Source organism: Remersonia thermophila, chromosome 1 (assembly GCF_042764415.1).
Source record: "Remersonia thermophila strain ATCC 22073 chromosome 1, whole genome shotgun sequence".
In the NCBI taxonomy this organism is placed as follows: Eukaryota; Fungi; Ascomycota; class Sordariomycetes; order Sordariales; family Chaetomiaceae; genus Remersonia; species Remersonia thermophila.
The window spans coordinates 2,969,159-2,983,775 of record NC_092217.1 but is presented as its reverse complement, the minus strand read 5'-3'; the positions used below and the strand labels follow the sequence as shown (position 1 = coordinate 2,983,775).

The 14,617-nt window shown below is 60.0% G+C and overlaps 5 protein-coding genes across 5 annotated transcripts; 2 read left to right on the top strand and 3 right to left on the bottom strand.

Annotated features, from left to right (window-relative positions):
- Nucleotides 1-631: 631 nt before the first annotated feature.
- Nucleotides 632-2,269, bottom strand: VTJ83DRAFT_840 (uncharacterized protein; the record flags this gene model as incomplete). Its single annotated transcript, XM_071014528.1, has 1 exon — nt 632-2,269. The coding sequence occupies one exon, from the start codon at nt 2,267-2,269 to the stop codon at nt 632-634; it is 1,638 nt and encodes a 545-aa protein (XP_070870193.1).
- A 1,302-nt stretch (nt 2,270-3,571) lies between these two features.
- On the top strand, nt 3,572-4,617 carry VTJ83DRAFT_839 (40S ribosomal protein uS13; the record flags this gene model as incomplete). The annotated part of the gene is made up of 4 exons (XM_071014526.1): nt 3,572-3,595; nt 4,047-4,149; nt 4,212-4,333; nt 4,396-4,617. The coding sequence occupies 4 exons, from the start codon at nt 3,572-3,574 to the stop codon at nt 4,615-4,617; spliced, it is 471 nt and encodes a 156-aa protein (XP_070870192.1).
- Nucleotides 4,618-5,043: 426 nt separating this feature from the next.
- VTJ83DRAFT_838 (uncharacterized protein) lies at nt 5,044-6,060 on the bottom strand (the record flags this gene model as incomplete). Its single annotated transcript, XM_071014525.1, has 1 exon — nt 5,044-6,060. One exon carries the CDS (start codon nt 6,058-6,060, stop codon nt 5,044-5,046), a length of 1,017 nt encoding a protein of 338 aa, XP_070870191.1.
- A 1,123-nt stretch (nt 6,061-7,183) lies between these two features.
- On the top strand, nt 7,184-8,929 carry VTJ83DRAFT_837 (uncharacterized protein; the record flags this gene model as incomplete). The annotated part of the gene is made up of 2 exons (XM_071014524.1): nt 7,184-7,682; nt 7,767-8,929. The coding sequence occupies 2 exons, from the start codon at nt 7,184-7,186 to the stop codon at nt 8,927-8,929; spliced, it is 1,662 nt and encodes a 553-aa protein (XP_070870190.1).
- Nucleotides 8,930-10,640: 1,711 nt separating this feature from the next.
- Nucleotides 10,641-13,744, bottom strand: VTJ83DRAFT_836 (uncharacterized protein; the record flags this gene model as incomplete). The annotated part of the gene is made up of 4 exons (XM_071014523.1): nt 10,641-11,813; nt 11,890-12,485; nt 12,605-13,489; nt 13,579-13,744. The coding sequence occupies 4 exons, from the start codon at nt 13,742-13,744 to the stop codon at nt 10,641-10,643; spliced, it is 2,820 nt and encodes a 939-aa protein (XP_070870189.1).
- Between the last annotated feature and the right edge of the window lie 873 nt (nt 13,745-14,617).

The window sequence follows — 14,617 nt, the reverse complement described above, 5'->3', positions numbered from 1 at the left end:
ATCAGCAGGCGCGCAGCTGGGTCAAGCAGCCATGAATGAGATAGAGACGACGCCGTCGATGCGGGCCCAGGTGAGCTTGAAACAAGAAATGTTGGAATCCGAGTCGCTTGGGTGAGACCTGTCAATTTACCTGGTACCTAGGTGCAATACGTACCTAGCCCACCACGGAGCCTGGGGGAACAGGTCGAGCAACATCCCCCGGCTTCTGCCAGTCGTGATGCTCCCGCGCAATGCTGGTGGGGAATGCAAGAGTTTGAGGGCGTCGCAGTGAACTCGGAAACATGTCAGGGACGGGGTCCCCGGCGGACGGGACGTGCCCCGCCCGGCCGATAATGACTGTGTACGGCTTGCCCGTGGGAACCGCCCGTTCCTGAAGAGAGGGGTAGGCGAGCAGGTGATATCATGATGACAAGGCAAGAAAAGCAAGCGATACGGTCCCAAGATGCCGCTCATGGCGTTGTATCCTAGGTAAACGTGCAGCCAATACGTGCCGTGGCTAGTATGCCGTGCTATCGAATTTCACACAGAGCTCATGTCCTGCTTGATTGACGTCCCTCCCTCCGTCACCGACCCTCGCAAACGCCGTAACGCCAAAAGAAAAAGGATGCCCTAAGCTGCCTCATCACGTCATTTACCACTGTGAACTCTTCTTCCTTCGAATCTTCTCTCTCTCATCCTCCGACTTCCTCCGCCCGCTTGGCCGTGATCCGTTCCCGCTGCCCGACGACGAGCCTTGATTGTGCTTCTCAATCTGCGTCTGTAGCGTCTGCAGCCCGATGGCCGCCCCCTTCCACAGCGTGTTGAGCGCGCTGACGTGGAATGGCCCTTGGCCCGGATTCGGAGAGTTGCCCTGGCTGGCACGCCCGTGCCCGTGCCCGTACCCGTGTCCGCTTCCCTGCCCGCTTCCTTGCCCATGCCCATACCCATGCCCGCCCGACGACGACCCAGGCCGCTGGGAGTACGGCCCGGCGCTCACAGGCCGTGGCGGAAGGGTCGGCGGAGCCGGATTCAGCATCGGGGGTGGTTGCTGCGGAGGCGGAGGCGGCCGTGGCGGTTGCGGCGGTTGCTGCTGTTGCTGCTTCTGCCGTTCGGACGGGAGCTCCTGGCCCTCAACGCCGTAGAGCTTGCGGAGGCGTTCCGTCTCCTTGGCCACCTCGGCCTCGCGGCGGCGGCGCTCTTTCTCTTCCTGCTCAATCATCTTCTGGATGCGCTTCTGCTCGGCGCGCTGGGCCTTCTCGCGCTCACGCTCTTCTCGCTCCACCATGGCACGGATGCGGCGCGTTTCGGCGTCGATCTCGGACGAGGATGGCTGCCGTGGTTTGGGCGTGGCATTCGCTGTTGTCGTCGGCTGGGGCTGGGTGGGAGAGGGGTTCATGGGCAGCGCGCCGGCCATGGCCGCAGCAGGTGCGGAGGTGTTGACGTTGGGCCGGGAGTCCTTGCGCTTGTTCGCGCTCGACGATGCTGCCGCCGCGGCCCCGTTGCTGCCGACGCCGCCTGCCTGAACGTTGAACACGTTCATCCTGGGGCTTAGCCAAAAGTCCTTGATGACCTCTGATGCCAGCAAGAACACCAGCTCCAGCCCCTTTCGGTCCTCGATCTCAACACGGTGCATGTTGGGCTGGTAGACGGTCAAGACGCTCTCGCGCGACGCCTTGTACATGGCGACGGTGATGTCCGGGTCCTTGTTCTTGAGGGCGCCGATGCGCTTCCCCGCGACGTAACACGTCATTTCCCTGCTTATCCGGCCATCGCGCTTCCAGCGGAACATGACGCGGGGAATGAGCTCGGTCGTCGCGGGCCCGCTGGCCTGCTGCTCGCGGTCAAGGGCGCTTGTCGTCGGTGTCTGAAACGACTGCACGGGCAGCTCAAACTCCCAGCTGTCGGTCCTGGTGAACGACCCGGGTATCATCTTGATCGTCACCGACTGGTCCGGGTTGTACAGCTGGACGGTGAAGGTGTCTGGAATGTTGGCCGTGGCAGGCACCGGGGGCGCGCCGCCCTGGGCCTGGGCCCGCAGCTCGGCCGACGACAAGGTCGGATGCGTCCATATGGGCTCAACCAGCACCTCGCCGTACACCACGTCGGCATTGTAAGGGTCACACACGGCGATTGCATATTTGTTACGCGCTTCCGGACGGCTTGGCTCGGGTCGCCTCAAGACGTACTCGGGGGCGGGCTCAGAGCCGTTATGCGTGAAGTAGAAGAGGCTTGAGTGGGGGTTGTCCGATGACGGCTTGAGCCGAAAGGTGGGGAGGTTTTCGTCCAGCATCGTGCCTCTTTACGAGTCAAAGAGACGGACTCTGGAAGACCCGTTTGACCCGGGGGGGGGGGGGGGGAGAGAGCCCTCAAGGAAACAACCAAGGGAGATGGGTGGTTGTGGCTCCCAGATATGAGACACGCAATGCTTGTGTTCCCAAAGATGACTCGAGCGGGGCTGCGGATGGGAACGTTTGTTGGCGTGTATAGTAGGGAAACGATGCGAGGAGAAAACCGAAGTTGTTGGGAGAACTATGTGAAAGAAACCGGAGGAGAGTGGAAGAAAGATGGACTTGAGGTTGAAACAAGTAAAGCAAGGCTGAGCATGTGGTGGTGGGGTCGGGCGCAGCCTCCAAGAGGCGCCGCTTGACCAGTTTCGCTCGTCATGGGCGAGAGACACCGTCAGAAACAGCAGCGGGACTGATGACGGACGCGTGCCTGAGCCCAGCCGCCCAGCAGGCCACATGCAGCGTCATCATGGGAACCATGCCATCTGTTTGTTTAGGGTGCTCGCTCTAGCCCCCCCTTCCCTCCGCTGGCCAAGTCATTTGAACCACATTGGGGGTTGCCTCGCAACCTCGAAGTCCGGGGTTCGGCTCCAACCAGCGGGAGAGGCACCCAAGGAATCGATCCGCTCATGCGCAACCATGCCGTGCACGTCACCATCCGCGTCAGCTACTCCTTTCGGGAGGGGCAGTTCGGCCCTGCCAAGAAGCGCCGAAAAGCCAAGCGTCCGGTCCGTTGGCGGATGGGCTGGGTCCCGTGTGTGGCAGTGCCCCGAAGCCACGGCCAAGGAGATCCAACCACGGATCGAGGGCAACGAGATGGAGATGTTGAATGGACAGGAGCCAGGAGAACCAAAGATAGAAGAACAACAAGATAAAAAAAACATACAACACTCGGCATTCGCTGGTCGTCTCCGACCCAACTACTACTCGAGCCCTCACAAGCTTGTCTAGGGGAGAGCGGACGGGATCCCGAATTCTCTTGTGGGTATGGTCGTATGTGATCGAGGGTCGCCGGGATTCGCGTTCATCGAGTGTGGCGTGCATGGGTAACTACTGTGTATGTAGTGACTAACTAGAACAAGGTTCGCACGGTGTGGCGGGGGAAGCTGAAGTGGCAGCACCGCAAGGGTTAGGGTCCTGGGGGCCGCTCGTCTGTCTTGGCCCCAGCGACTTGCCTCCTCCGCTTGCCCCTCCACGTGACCACACAGAAATTCGAAAACCCATCACAGCTCAAATTTACCAAGCCTTCTTTTCTACGATCTCGGACAAGTCAACAGCAACGAGTGCCAACCACCAAGTTGCCCACCATGTCTCTCGTATCGGGCGAGAAGGTACGTTTTAGCTGCCATGGGTCTCCGAGGCAATTCATTTCGTTGTCGTCGCCATTCTGCTGCCGACCGACCTTCCTGAACTGCGACGGCGACTGGTCTCTTGGAACATGATCAACCTCCACCAAGTCCGACAAAGACCGACAGCGATGCACACGATATCCAAGCGGCAATCGAGAATGTGGAACGAGTAGATTCTGGGCACAAGTCGACGGCATGGCATCAATCTGGCGGAACGGGACTTGGGGAGGCATTCCGCTGCCACACGCCCACACCGAATCTGCGAGCATTTGGCAGACTCACCTTCGGCTCTTGGCCTCTCGGTCCATTCCAACAGATCCACGATGCTCGAGCACTTCAGGAGCCCAGTCGGCAGCAGAACTTGGACGATACACGATGAGGGTGGCTGGCGATGGGCGGTCTTGTCAGCAAGGGGATGCTAACAATGTCCTAGAGCAACTTCAACCACATTCTGCGTCTGCTCAACACCAACGTTGACGGCAAGCAGAAGATCGTCTACTCCTTGACCAAGATCAAGGGTGTTGGCCGCCGCTACTGTATGTTCCGGACCTCCCGACCCCCTACTTTCTCGCAAACACGCGCTGACAGTGCTCCCTAGCCAACCTTGTCTGCAAGAAGGCCGATGTCGACCTGAAGAAGCGGGCCGGTGAGCTCACCTCTGAGGAGCTCGAGCGGATCGTCACCATCATGCAGAACCCCACCGCCTACAAGATCCCCTCGGTACGTTCCCTCTCGAACCCCGCACGTCGCAGCCAAGCAGTTCGCTGACAGCCCGTCAACAGTGGTTCCTCAACAGGCAGCGCGATATCGTCGATGGCAAGGACACGCAGATCCTTGCCAACGGTGTCGACTCGAAGCTCCGTGAAGACCTCGAGCGCCTGAAGAAGATCCGGGCTCACCGCGGTCTCCGTCACTACTGGGGCCTGCGCGTCCGTGGCCAGCACACCAAGACGACTGGTCGCCGCGGCCGGACCGTCGGTGTGTCCAAGAAGAAGGGTGGTTAAAAATTTTTGGAGTTTACTTGGGCGCGTGTTGCATCTTTGGGCATGGCTGTGCTGGGGCTTCTGGCGGGTGTTTTCCCACGGCTACAGGTGGTCATGGACGGGACGGGTTGATTTTTCTTACCTTGCGAACATCTCTGCAATTCGTTAGGGAACTCGCTGGATTGCTCAGGGGAACCCATAACCACACACCGCACGATGCACACAGCACGGCAATAACAGGATGCGGGTATGAAAAACGTAACGACGTGTGTGCTTGCTGATCTCTGATGAGACGTGTCACGCAATGTTGCTATTTGTTTCTTTTGGGTTTGTTTTTTTTTCCTTGCCAAACGCCCGTCCAAAAAGCCTGAGGTATCTAGGTACAGCAGAAAGGGGATCGATCCGTATCAAGAAAGATGATGTCTTCAACTCTGCCGGCCGTCTCCCTTAGTCGTCCTCGTGCGTGACGGCCATGTCCAACACCTCGACCCTGCCCTGCCCCTTCGTTTCGCCCCCGACAAAATCAGACAACCCCTTGAACGCGCCCGGCTCGACGAAGCCGACCACCTCCCACTCGGAACCCACCACGTCCTGGCTCTCGACCTGCTCGACGAAGTGGAGGATACGGTCCTTGACGGTTCCCGGCTGGGCCTTTTCTTCTCCGTCGGCGGGTTTAGGTCCCTTGACGCCCTGCTTGAGCACCGACGTCGGGCACGTCACGCGCAGGCGCATGCGGGCCCGCGCCACGGGGATGGGCTGGTGGAAGATGAGGGCGCGCATGGCGTCGAGGGCTTGGGACTTTGCGGACTTGGAGGTGGACACGCCTGTCCAGGTGGGGATGTTGCGCGCTGACGCCTTGGATTCTGTGCTTGTTGATGTCGACGTTGGTAGCTCGGTCTTCGGCGCGGGGATGGAGGAGGACGACGAGGCGGCCTCGTTGTTCGGGGTCCCCGGGAGGGTGGCTGGGGTGTTGGTTGCGCTTGTGCTTTGTGATTGCTGCTGCTGCTGCTGTTGTTGTTGTTGTTGATGGGCCATGGAGCTGAGCATGTCGAGGGCCTTCTCGATGATGCCGGGAGTGTACACGCGCTTAGTGCGCGGGTCGACGAGCTTGCTGGCGACGATGGAGACCACCTCGTTGTGGACGCGCTCGAGCTGGGCGGTGCGCTCCTTCTCGCCAACCTGCATCTCGCCCTTGCGCAGGATTTCGAGGATGATGTCGTCGAGGGAGGCGTCCTTGCCGAAGGCCTTGGCCAGCTCGGCCGACGGCGCCGTCTGGCCCTTGGAGACGTTCAGAAAGACATTGGGGATCTGCAGCACGTTGTCCAGGTCCGTCTCGATGCCCGAGCGCCACTCGAGCACCTTGTTCTTGTAGCATGCGATCTCGAAGCGCTTCTTGCCCTTCTTGAGGCGCACCAGGGACACGTTGGTGAGCTTGATCTGGTTGGAGGGTTGTTGGATCACCATGGCGACGGCGAGGTGGGGGAGAGACGGCCGTAGGAAATTTTCGTCTGGTGGTCGTGGTTGAACCCAGCGAGGGATGGCGTTGTAAAGGTAAACTCAACTCTCTGTCACCCTTGTTGGAGAAGGAGGTCCGTCCTTTGCCTCGGACTTTGACGATGGGATGCCAAACCCGAACCCTGGAAGTTGTGCCCTTTGATGATCGGGAAGCATCGACAGTGACAAGGACTTCAAGTTATCACATTCGTCATGGATGGATGTGGGTTTGGAGGGGCTTGATTTTCTTATCGGGCCCGGCGCCCCGCTGTTGGGGGCAGACCATGCGAGGACAGACCCTCCAGAATGAGCCATCTCTTCCTCACAATGAGTCAGCTGGCTGCCGGGGGCGGGTCTGGTTTCCGTGGAAGCGCAAGGATCTTGGCGGTTGCCAAAACGGCGAGCGGGCAGTCGGCGGAGAAGTGCCTGGCCAGGGGAAGATCGGGCAAGTACTACGTAGTAGTAGTAAACATGCCTTCCAGTTAGCCCGTTCTCGCATTCGTTCCCACTTACCTTAGGTACCTGACAACACAAGCCTCGGCAACGGCGCAGGTGCTGGCTATCTACGGTGTGAGGTGTTGCCGGCCGTCTGTTGGCGCTGCTGGGGCCCCAGCTGACGAGTGACGAGCCTGAGGCTAGTTACACCGACAGCCCCGACAGCCCCGGCTGCCCGTCCACGTCGATGACGCAGTCGGGTGGGTCTGGAGGCGTGAGTCTATTGGCTGCGAGGCGCCATCTTTACACAAAATGGAATCAGCAACGGCCATGATGGCAGCTACGACTCATTCATATTTTGTGGAAGGCCCCACCCGTTCCTGTGCTCGTGACCAACGCCTGCCAGGCACCGTCTGACGGCGGATAGCAACGCCCTGATAGCGGCGGCCCGCGGCGCAACCAATGCCTGCCTGCGCCCTGTCGCGTCCGAACCTCTCGCTGTTTCATCTGTTATCCCAACCTCCCGGTCCCTCGTCCCTTTCCCATCTTTCTTCCATTTCTTCTCTTCCTCATTCCTCCCCCGTCCCATCTCGTCCCATCTCCCAAACTCTCAACCTTCCGTTTCCGATCCCGCCTCTTCATCTGACCCGCCTCAGCCATGAGGATCGCAGCCTCGACGGTGCTGATCGGCGCCGCTTCGGCCGTCTCGCTGCATCAGCAGGCCCAGCATGTGCTTTCCAACCTTGACCGCCCCCATGAGGCCGTGAAGCCCATCGCCGGCTCCTTCTCCGACGCCGCCGGTGCGTCTCTCGAAGCCCTCGAGAAGGCCTTCGGCACCATGACGGCCGAGGCCAAGGCCGTGTGGGAGGAGATCAAGCTCCTCGTTCCCGAGGGCGCCTTCAACAAGGGCTCGTTGTTCAGCAAGCCCAAGCCGCACCGGCGTCGCCACGACTGGGACCATGTTGTCAAGGGCGCCGACGTCCAGAAGCTGTGGGTGCAGGACGCCAACGGCGAGAGCCACCGCAAGGTCGGCGGCCGCCTGGAGAGCTACAACCTCCGCGTCAAGTCTGTCGATCCCTCCAAGCTGGGCGTCGACTCGGTGAAGCAGTACAGCGGTTATCTCGATGATGACGAGAACGACAAGCACCTGTTCTACTGTATGTGTGCTACACTTCCTTTTTTTTGTTTTGCTTTTGCCTTCCCTCTCGCGGTGGCCTCGTGCTAACTCTCTCGCCTTCCAGGGTTCTTCGAGTCGCGCAACGACCCTGAGAACGACCCTGTCATTCTGTGGCTGAACGGCGGCCCGGGGTGCTCGTCTTTGACGGGCCTGTTCCTCGAGCTCGGCCCGGCTTCGATCGATAAGAAGCTCCGGCCCGTGAACAACGAGTTTAGCTGGAACAACAACGCCAGCGTCATTTTCCTCGACCAGCCCGTCAACGTCGGCTACTCCTACTCTGGCGGCTCCGTCAGCAACACGGTCGCCGCCGGCAAGGACGTCTATGCCCTCTTGACTCTCTTCTTCCATCAATTCCCGCAGTACGCCAAGCAGGACTTCCACATCGCTGGCGAGTCGTACGCCGGCCACTACATTCCCGTTTTTGCCAGCGAGATCCTGTCCCACAAGGACCGCAACATCAACCTCAAGTCCATCTTGATCGGCAACGGCCTGACGGACGGTCTCACCCAGTACCCTTACTACCGCCCCATGGCCTGCGGCGAGGGCGGCTATCCTGCCGTTCTCTCCGAGTCGGAGTGCGCCAGCATGGACCGCTCGCTGCCCCGCTGCCTGTCGCTCATCCAGAACTGCTACGACAGCGGCAGCGTGTGGAGCTGCGTGCCCGCCTCCATCTACTGCAACAACGCCCTGATCGGCCCATACCAGCGCACCGGGCAGAACGTCTACGACATCCGCGGCAAGTGCGAGGACAGCAGCAACCTCTGCTACAAGGGCCTCGGTTACATCAGCGACTACCTCAACCAGCGCTCCGTCATGGAGGCCCTGGGCGCCGAGGTCTCGAGCTACGACAGCTGCAACTTTGACATCAACCGCAACTTCCTCTTCCAGGGAGATTGGATGCAGCCCTTCCACCGCCTTGTCCCTGGCATCCTCGAAGAGATCCCCGTCCTGATCTACGCCGGCGATGCCGATTACATTTGCAACTGGCTCGGCAACCGCGCCTGGACCGACGCCCTCGAGTGGCCCGGCAAGAAGGGCTTCAACAAGGCTCCGGTGGAGGATCTCAAGCTCCCCGGCGCCGAAAAGGAGTACGGCAAGGTCAAGGCCTCGGGCAACTTCACCTTTATGCAGGTCTACCAGGCCGGCCACATGGTACCCATGGACCAGCCTGAGAACTCGCTCGACTTCCTGAACCGGTGGCTGAAGGGCGAGTGGTTTGCCAAGTAAAGACAGACCAACCAAGCTTGTGTGATGCACCAAGGTCGGAATTTCCTTTGCAAGGCTGGCATGACATGCTCCTTTTCTCGATGGTGTGATGGCGTGTAGGATGGATGCCTCCTCGTTTGCTCTAGCAGCACAGGGACAGAGTGAACGGCGAGACTGTTTTCCTAGGGATTGGTGGTTTTGCGTTTTGGGGGCCTTTGGTCGAGCATCATTGTAACTAGCGACAAGGCAAGACATATTACTATCCAACCTCCTAGCCGCCCCAGCCAAGGCGTGATTCCCCGTAGCAGACTCCCATGTCCTGGATCATGTCGCTCCGATCTGTGGTCCCTTTTCTTGCCAGCTCTTGTAGGTATTACCTAGAGAAGGACTGGTCTCACATACACAAAACATAGACACGACACATCAACCCCATGATGAAGGGGAATCATGAATCGGACCTGACCTACATGCAAATCCCGCTTCCATAACCCTCCCAAAGGACGTACACAAACCCCGCATATTCACAAAGCCTCATGATGCCGCCGTATCTCTCCATACACATTCCCCAAAACTGCCTTCCCGGCCCGCACACAAGTGCTTTGTAGTACCCTTGATGAAGAGGCCCGCAGAGAATGAAGAAAACAAAACCTCAGGAAACCAAGATAAGAATGGTAGAATGACAAGAAAATCCAAACATGGTGAGGAATTGAAACAACACCAAGAAACCCAACTCTTTGGACTCCAAGATCCAAAAGGAGACTGAAAAAGAGAGTATGAAGGGGAAAGAAAACAAGGAGTGAGAAAGAAAGAGAAAACCCGTTGCCGCTGGCTTCGCCCTATAAACGCCATCACAACCCGTCTGACCAACCCGGTCGACAACCTCAACGCCAAAGGAAAACCTTCTCCCGACGGATCCGAGATCCCTCCCTCGCTATGCAATCTACGCGATCCCCCCCCGGTGTTTTTTTTTCTTTACCCAACTACCCCCGCCGTCCCTGCCGCTTTTCCTCGTTCCTCATTCCTCGTCCAGTGCTGTCCGTTTTTGCTTTGGTTACCCAACCCCCCGCAAGCCAACCGACCGACCGACCGACCGACCGACCGACCGACCTGATCCATCACCGATAGCAAATCCCCAACCAACCAATCAACCATTCATCCATCCAGCCAAACAGTTGAACAACTCGATTTCCAGAGCAAAGCAAGAAAAAAGAGAAATACAAGAATCAAGACATTCAACTCGCCAACCGGCAGGAAAGAGCCAAGCACGATCCTCCTACCTGGGGTTCATGTTCCCTTCCAAGCAGGACAAGAACGGGACGGGAGAGGGAACAAATGCCGACTCGGCCCCGTTCCTGCTAGTTCGGCTCAGGCCCGTGCTCGTCAAACCACCGGGGCTCGAACCTGGCCAGTGTCGGCGTTCAAGGTCTGGAGCCGCTGGCGGACCGAGCGAGTCGAATCCTCGGAACTGCCAATGTCCGCCGAGGACGACCGAGTCATGCGCTGTTGCCGGCGACTTCCCAAAGCGTGGCTTAGGGCTTCCTCGGCCATGGCACGCGTCCGGTGCATCCCGCACCGCACATCGCCGCCTCCGCCAAGGCCTGTGGCAGAGAACGCATGGCGTTTGTGGGTGTTGTGCAGACGTGGCGATGAAGGCGTGGCTGGACTGTTCGCAAATCTTTGCTCATGATGTGCAAAAGCGAAGACGCCCCATGTCATCACCACCGAGCCCCTTTCAACCCGCGATATCGGCCGCCTGCATGGGCGGGCTAGAGCTCTTGTGTTTCCGGAAGAGATTCTGCAGACCGTTGATGCGGAACCGGCTTGGCTTCTTCTTGAGCTGACGGATAGGCTCAGACGACGGGTCCAGAGACCCATTTTTGGTGGCCCCGCTTGTCGCAAAGTTGCCATTTCTCCAGGGCTCCCCGTTGTCGTCGTCCAACGGTATGGGCGGCGGCGGCGGATAATGGTCGAGCTTGGTGAGGTCGGGGTGGCTGCGGGAAATGCTCATTGCGGTGGTTGCGAGGGTCGACTCTGGCACCGTCATTGTCGACTCGCCCGGGCCCAACATGCCGCTGCCGTCGCCACGGGGGCCAAAGGCGGATGGGCCGATGCTGTAACGGTTCAATCGCTCGTACGAGTCGCGGCTCACGATGCTCGTGCCCTGGGTGCTGGGCGATATGGGCATCCTGCCCGTGGTAGCGCTTGTTGCCTGAGACGCCCAGTCGCCGCTATTGGGCGCCGAGCTGCCGTCGGTCGCCTCGCTGCACCGCTGACGCGAGTGGCCTTGATGAGCGCCGCCGCCGTTTACATGGAACGGTTCGCCGTGATGGCCGAGGTCGGGTGGCGGAGACGGGAAGCTGGTAACGATGCCGTTGACCATGCGTCCGTCGGTGGGCGGTCGGAGGCTACTGAGGCTCGGCGTGTGGCGGGGCGCCGTGTCCGGGACGGGGGTCAAGTCGGAGGCGCGAGACTCGATGACATTCGGATCAGGGTTCTCGACCGACGATTGCATGGTACGTTGCGCCCCCGCCGGCGCCTCTGGGGAGACCGTAAGGTTGGGGACGACGGTCGGGGCCGACTCGCCGGCGAGATCCAGAGGTGGCGGCTGCGCGGCCGCCACCCGCGCCCGCTCCGCTTCCAAGCATTGGTCGAACAAGTCCTTGTTGAGCAGCAGCTCATCGACACAGTACTGCATCCCGGGGAGGATGTCTGCGACGCCTTCGAAGAGCGGAATGGCGAACATGTCCATGAACTTTAGCTGTGACGTCGAGAGCGCCAGCAAGTCCTTGGTCGGCTTTGACATCAAGGATGACTTTATCTCTAGTTCTCGCTCCATGAGGTCCTGGCGAGAGAACTCATCCGACAAGATGTACATCCATTGGATGGCGGTGTCGTGACGGCGTGCCTGAGGCGCTTTGCGTGAGCATGTGGTACCGGCACCACGGCGGGGAAACAAAGAGAAAGCAAGGCTTGCGACCCACCACATTGCTGATATCAGCGCACTTGATCAAGAGAGCGCACAAGAGCGCCTTCTGCTCCGTCTTGACAGCGTTGGTCCAATCGTTGACGGCCGGGCTCGTGCGCAGCATGTCTTGCAGGGCACGCAGCTTTTCCATGTAGTCAAAGTGCAAGCCCATGTCTGTGGAGAGGATGGAGCTGATCATGAGGTTGCGCATCTTGGTGTCGCTAAAGGCGGCCGGCCAGTGGCGGCGGAGGATCTGCGAGTACGCCGCACAGTGGAACGATTCGAGGACCGAACGGTCATTGTACAGCTGGGCCAGGGGCGCATTCAGCGTCACCAAGAAGCCGTTGTTCACGCCCGGGTGTCCGACGTCGTGACCAATGGCCGTGATGAGCAAGGTTAGGGCCTCGAACGGCTGCACGAGGTCCCCCAGGGGCAACGTCGAGCGGGCGCCGAGTTGAGAACCATCGGAAAAGCGATACGGCGGCAATGCGCCGATGCAGATGAGGAAATGGAAGGTCGCCTGGAGAACGTCCACGACGTGACGGAAGTTGTGATACGGAACAAAGGTGTTGTAGGCGGCCCGGCACGACAGCAGGAAGCGGTGCAGCTGGTCTGCATTGGTGCATACGTCAGCGCGCTTCTGCCACGCGGGCCACGAAGGGGGGAAACAGGTGATTCGTCCGCCAGGGGCCAACGGCGGCCGGGCTCCTCATCATCCTGGGACGACGTACCTGTTGGTATCCGCCACGGCTCCAGCTCGGGCATGGCCAGGGCATGTTTAAACATGACCAGGGCGGCCACGACCAGCTCGTCGTCGGTAAAATCGTGGGCGCAGAAATGCCAGCGGCCGACCGCGTTCGCGATTTCGGTCTGCTTGTCGATCGAAACGGAGAGCTTGGCGCTGCAAATCACGTCGTCCGTCTCGTTCCCAATGCGGCAGATGCGGCTCATTAGCTTGGAGACCATGGCTTCGCGCAGATAGGCAAAGGGTTTTTCCTCGCTAATGCCGACCCAGGAGCGCGTGCGGCCCCGGCGGAGCTCCATCAGCGATTTTCGCTCGCGCGAAGCGTCGAGGTGGGCGCGATAGGCGTGGACCTCGAGGATGGTGACGCATTTGGGGTCCATGGGACTCGGCAGGACGTCCGTGGCGCCGAGGTCCAAGCACCTTCTGAGCATCCGTTTGTTGGCGGCTTTGCGATCTTGAGCGGAGCGTTGGAAGATGCCGTCGGCCACCACGGGGCAGGACCCTGTTTCGCTGGAGCGCTGCTCGTTGTCGTCGTCATTGTCGTCGTCGTCGTTGTCGTCGTCGCCGGATCGGTCGGCATACGGAGAGGCGATGACGGGGATCGTCACGACAAGCTTGGACATGTTCCGAAGGTACGATTCGGACAGGATCCTTCGCAACAAAGCCAGGCCGTACAGCTCCTCGTCCTGGTGGTCTGCGTCGTCGGATCCGAGGGACATGGGGGATGGCGGCCGGGAGAGCGAGGCTTTCGGCAAGTCGTCGTGATAGGGCGTGTCGATGAGGAACAGGGTTGGCTTGATGTCGGGCATGGAGTTCTCCTGGAGGCTCAGCCACTGGGCCAGGCCCGATCCTCCGGTGCTGCATAGATAAGCTATGGGTTGAGCCGTCGTCAGCAACACGCTCGCAACAAGGGAGAAGTGGGCGCGTGGCAGAAGGCGTCGCGCGCGCGCAAGCGCATACCTCCATCAAAGATCTCTAGCAGCAGCTTGACATTTTTGGCGACGTGGGGCGGCTCTGTCTGGTCGAGGAGGTGAGCGCCGCGGGCCGAGGGGTCACGGGCGCGGACGTGGCGGTCCTGCGACACGGACCGGTCGACGTATATGACATTGCACGCAACATTCTCCATGATGGCTGGCTTCTTCAAGCGCCCAGTCTTACGACCAGGTGCGCTTCAGCAGCCGCGGGCTGGAGGGTTTGGTTCCCTGAAGACCAGTCAAGATTGGAATGCGACAGCCGGAGCTCAAGGGAAGGATCCGGGAGTCAGCACAGGCCAGGCCGAATCGTCGAAACGGCAAGTCGGCTCCGATGGCGCGCGGTGGCCAAGGAAAGAGAATCAACAGTCTCGGATAGTCTCGAGAGGGACGGGACAAGCGGGAGCGGGAGCGATCCGAAGTCAAAGGCGGATTCGGGATCGGGATCGGGGGTCGGAAGAGGGGGGGGGGGGGGGGGGGGGGGGGGGGGGCGTGCAGTGCCGAGTGCCCTGTAGGTGTGCCTCCGTGTGTGCGCGTGCGTGTGTGGTGTACCTTCGGAGTCGCCGATATCCACACCAGACGGGGTGGAGAGGGCCGGTGTCCACAAGGAGAGAGGCCAAGACGAGCGTGGATGCCAAAATAGCACAGGCGACGCTATCTACCGAGGACACTCGGGAAGTCGCCTGGAGTAAAATAGCGCTGCTAGCGGGTTGGGTGGTTAGTTGGGGCAATACTGCGACGCAGGGTCCGTTACAACGGAGGAGCAAGGTCAGCGGTGGGCGGTGGTGGTGGTGGTGGTGGTGGTGGCGGTTGGGGCGCGACGCATCGACGAGGAAGAGAGGACACGACGGTGATGGTGACAATGATGAATGACAACGGCTCGGTGCAATGGCGCGCCACCAGGGATTTTTTCTGGGATGAGGAGCCCGGGGGAGGGAAAGCTTCTCTCAATTGGATCCTCGGATCCATCCACCAGACCAGCTCGACTGACAATGGGCGTACTTAGGTAGGCAGCGGAGTAATCTGTA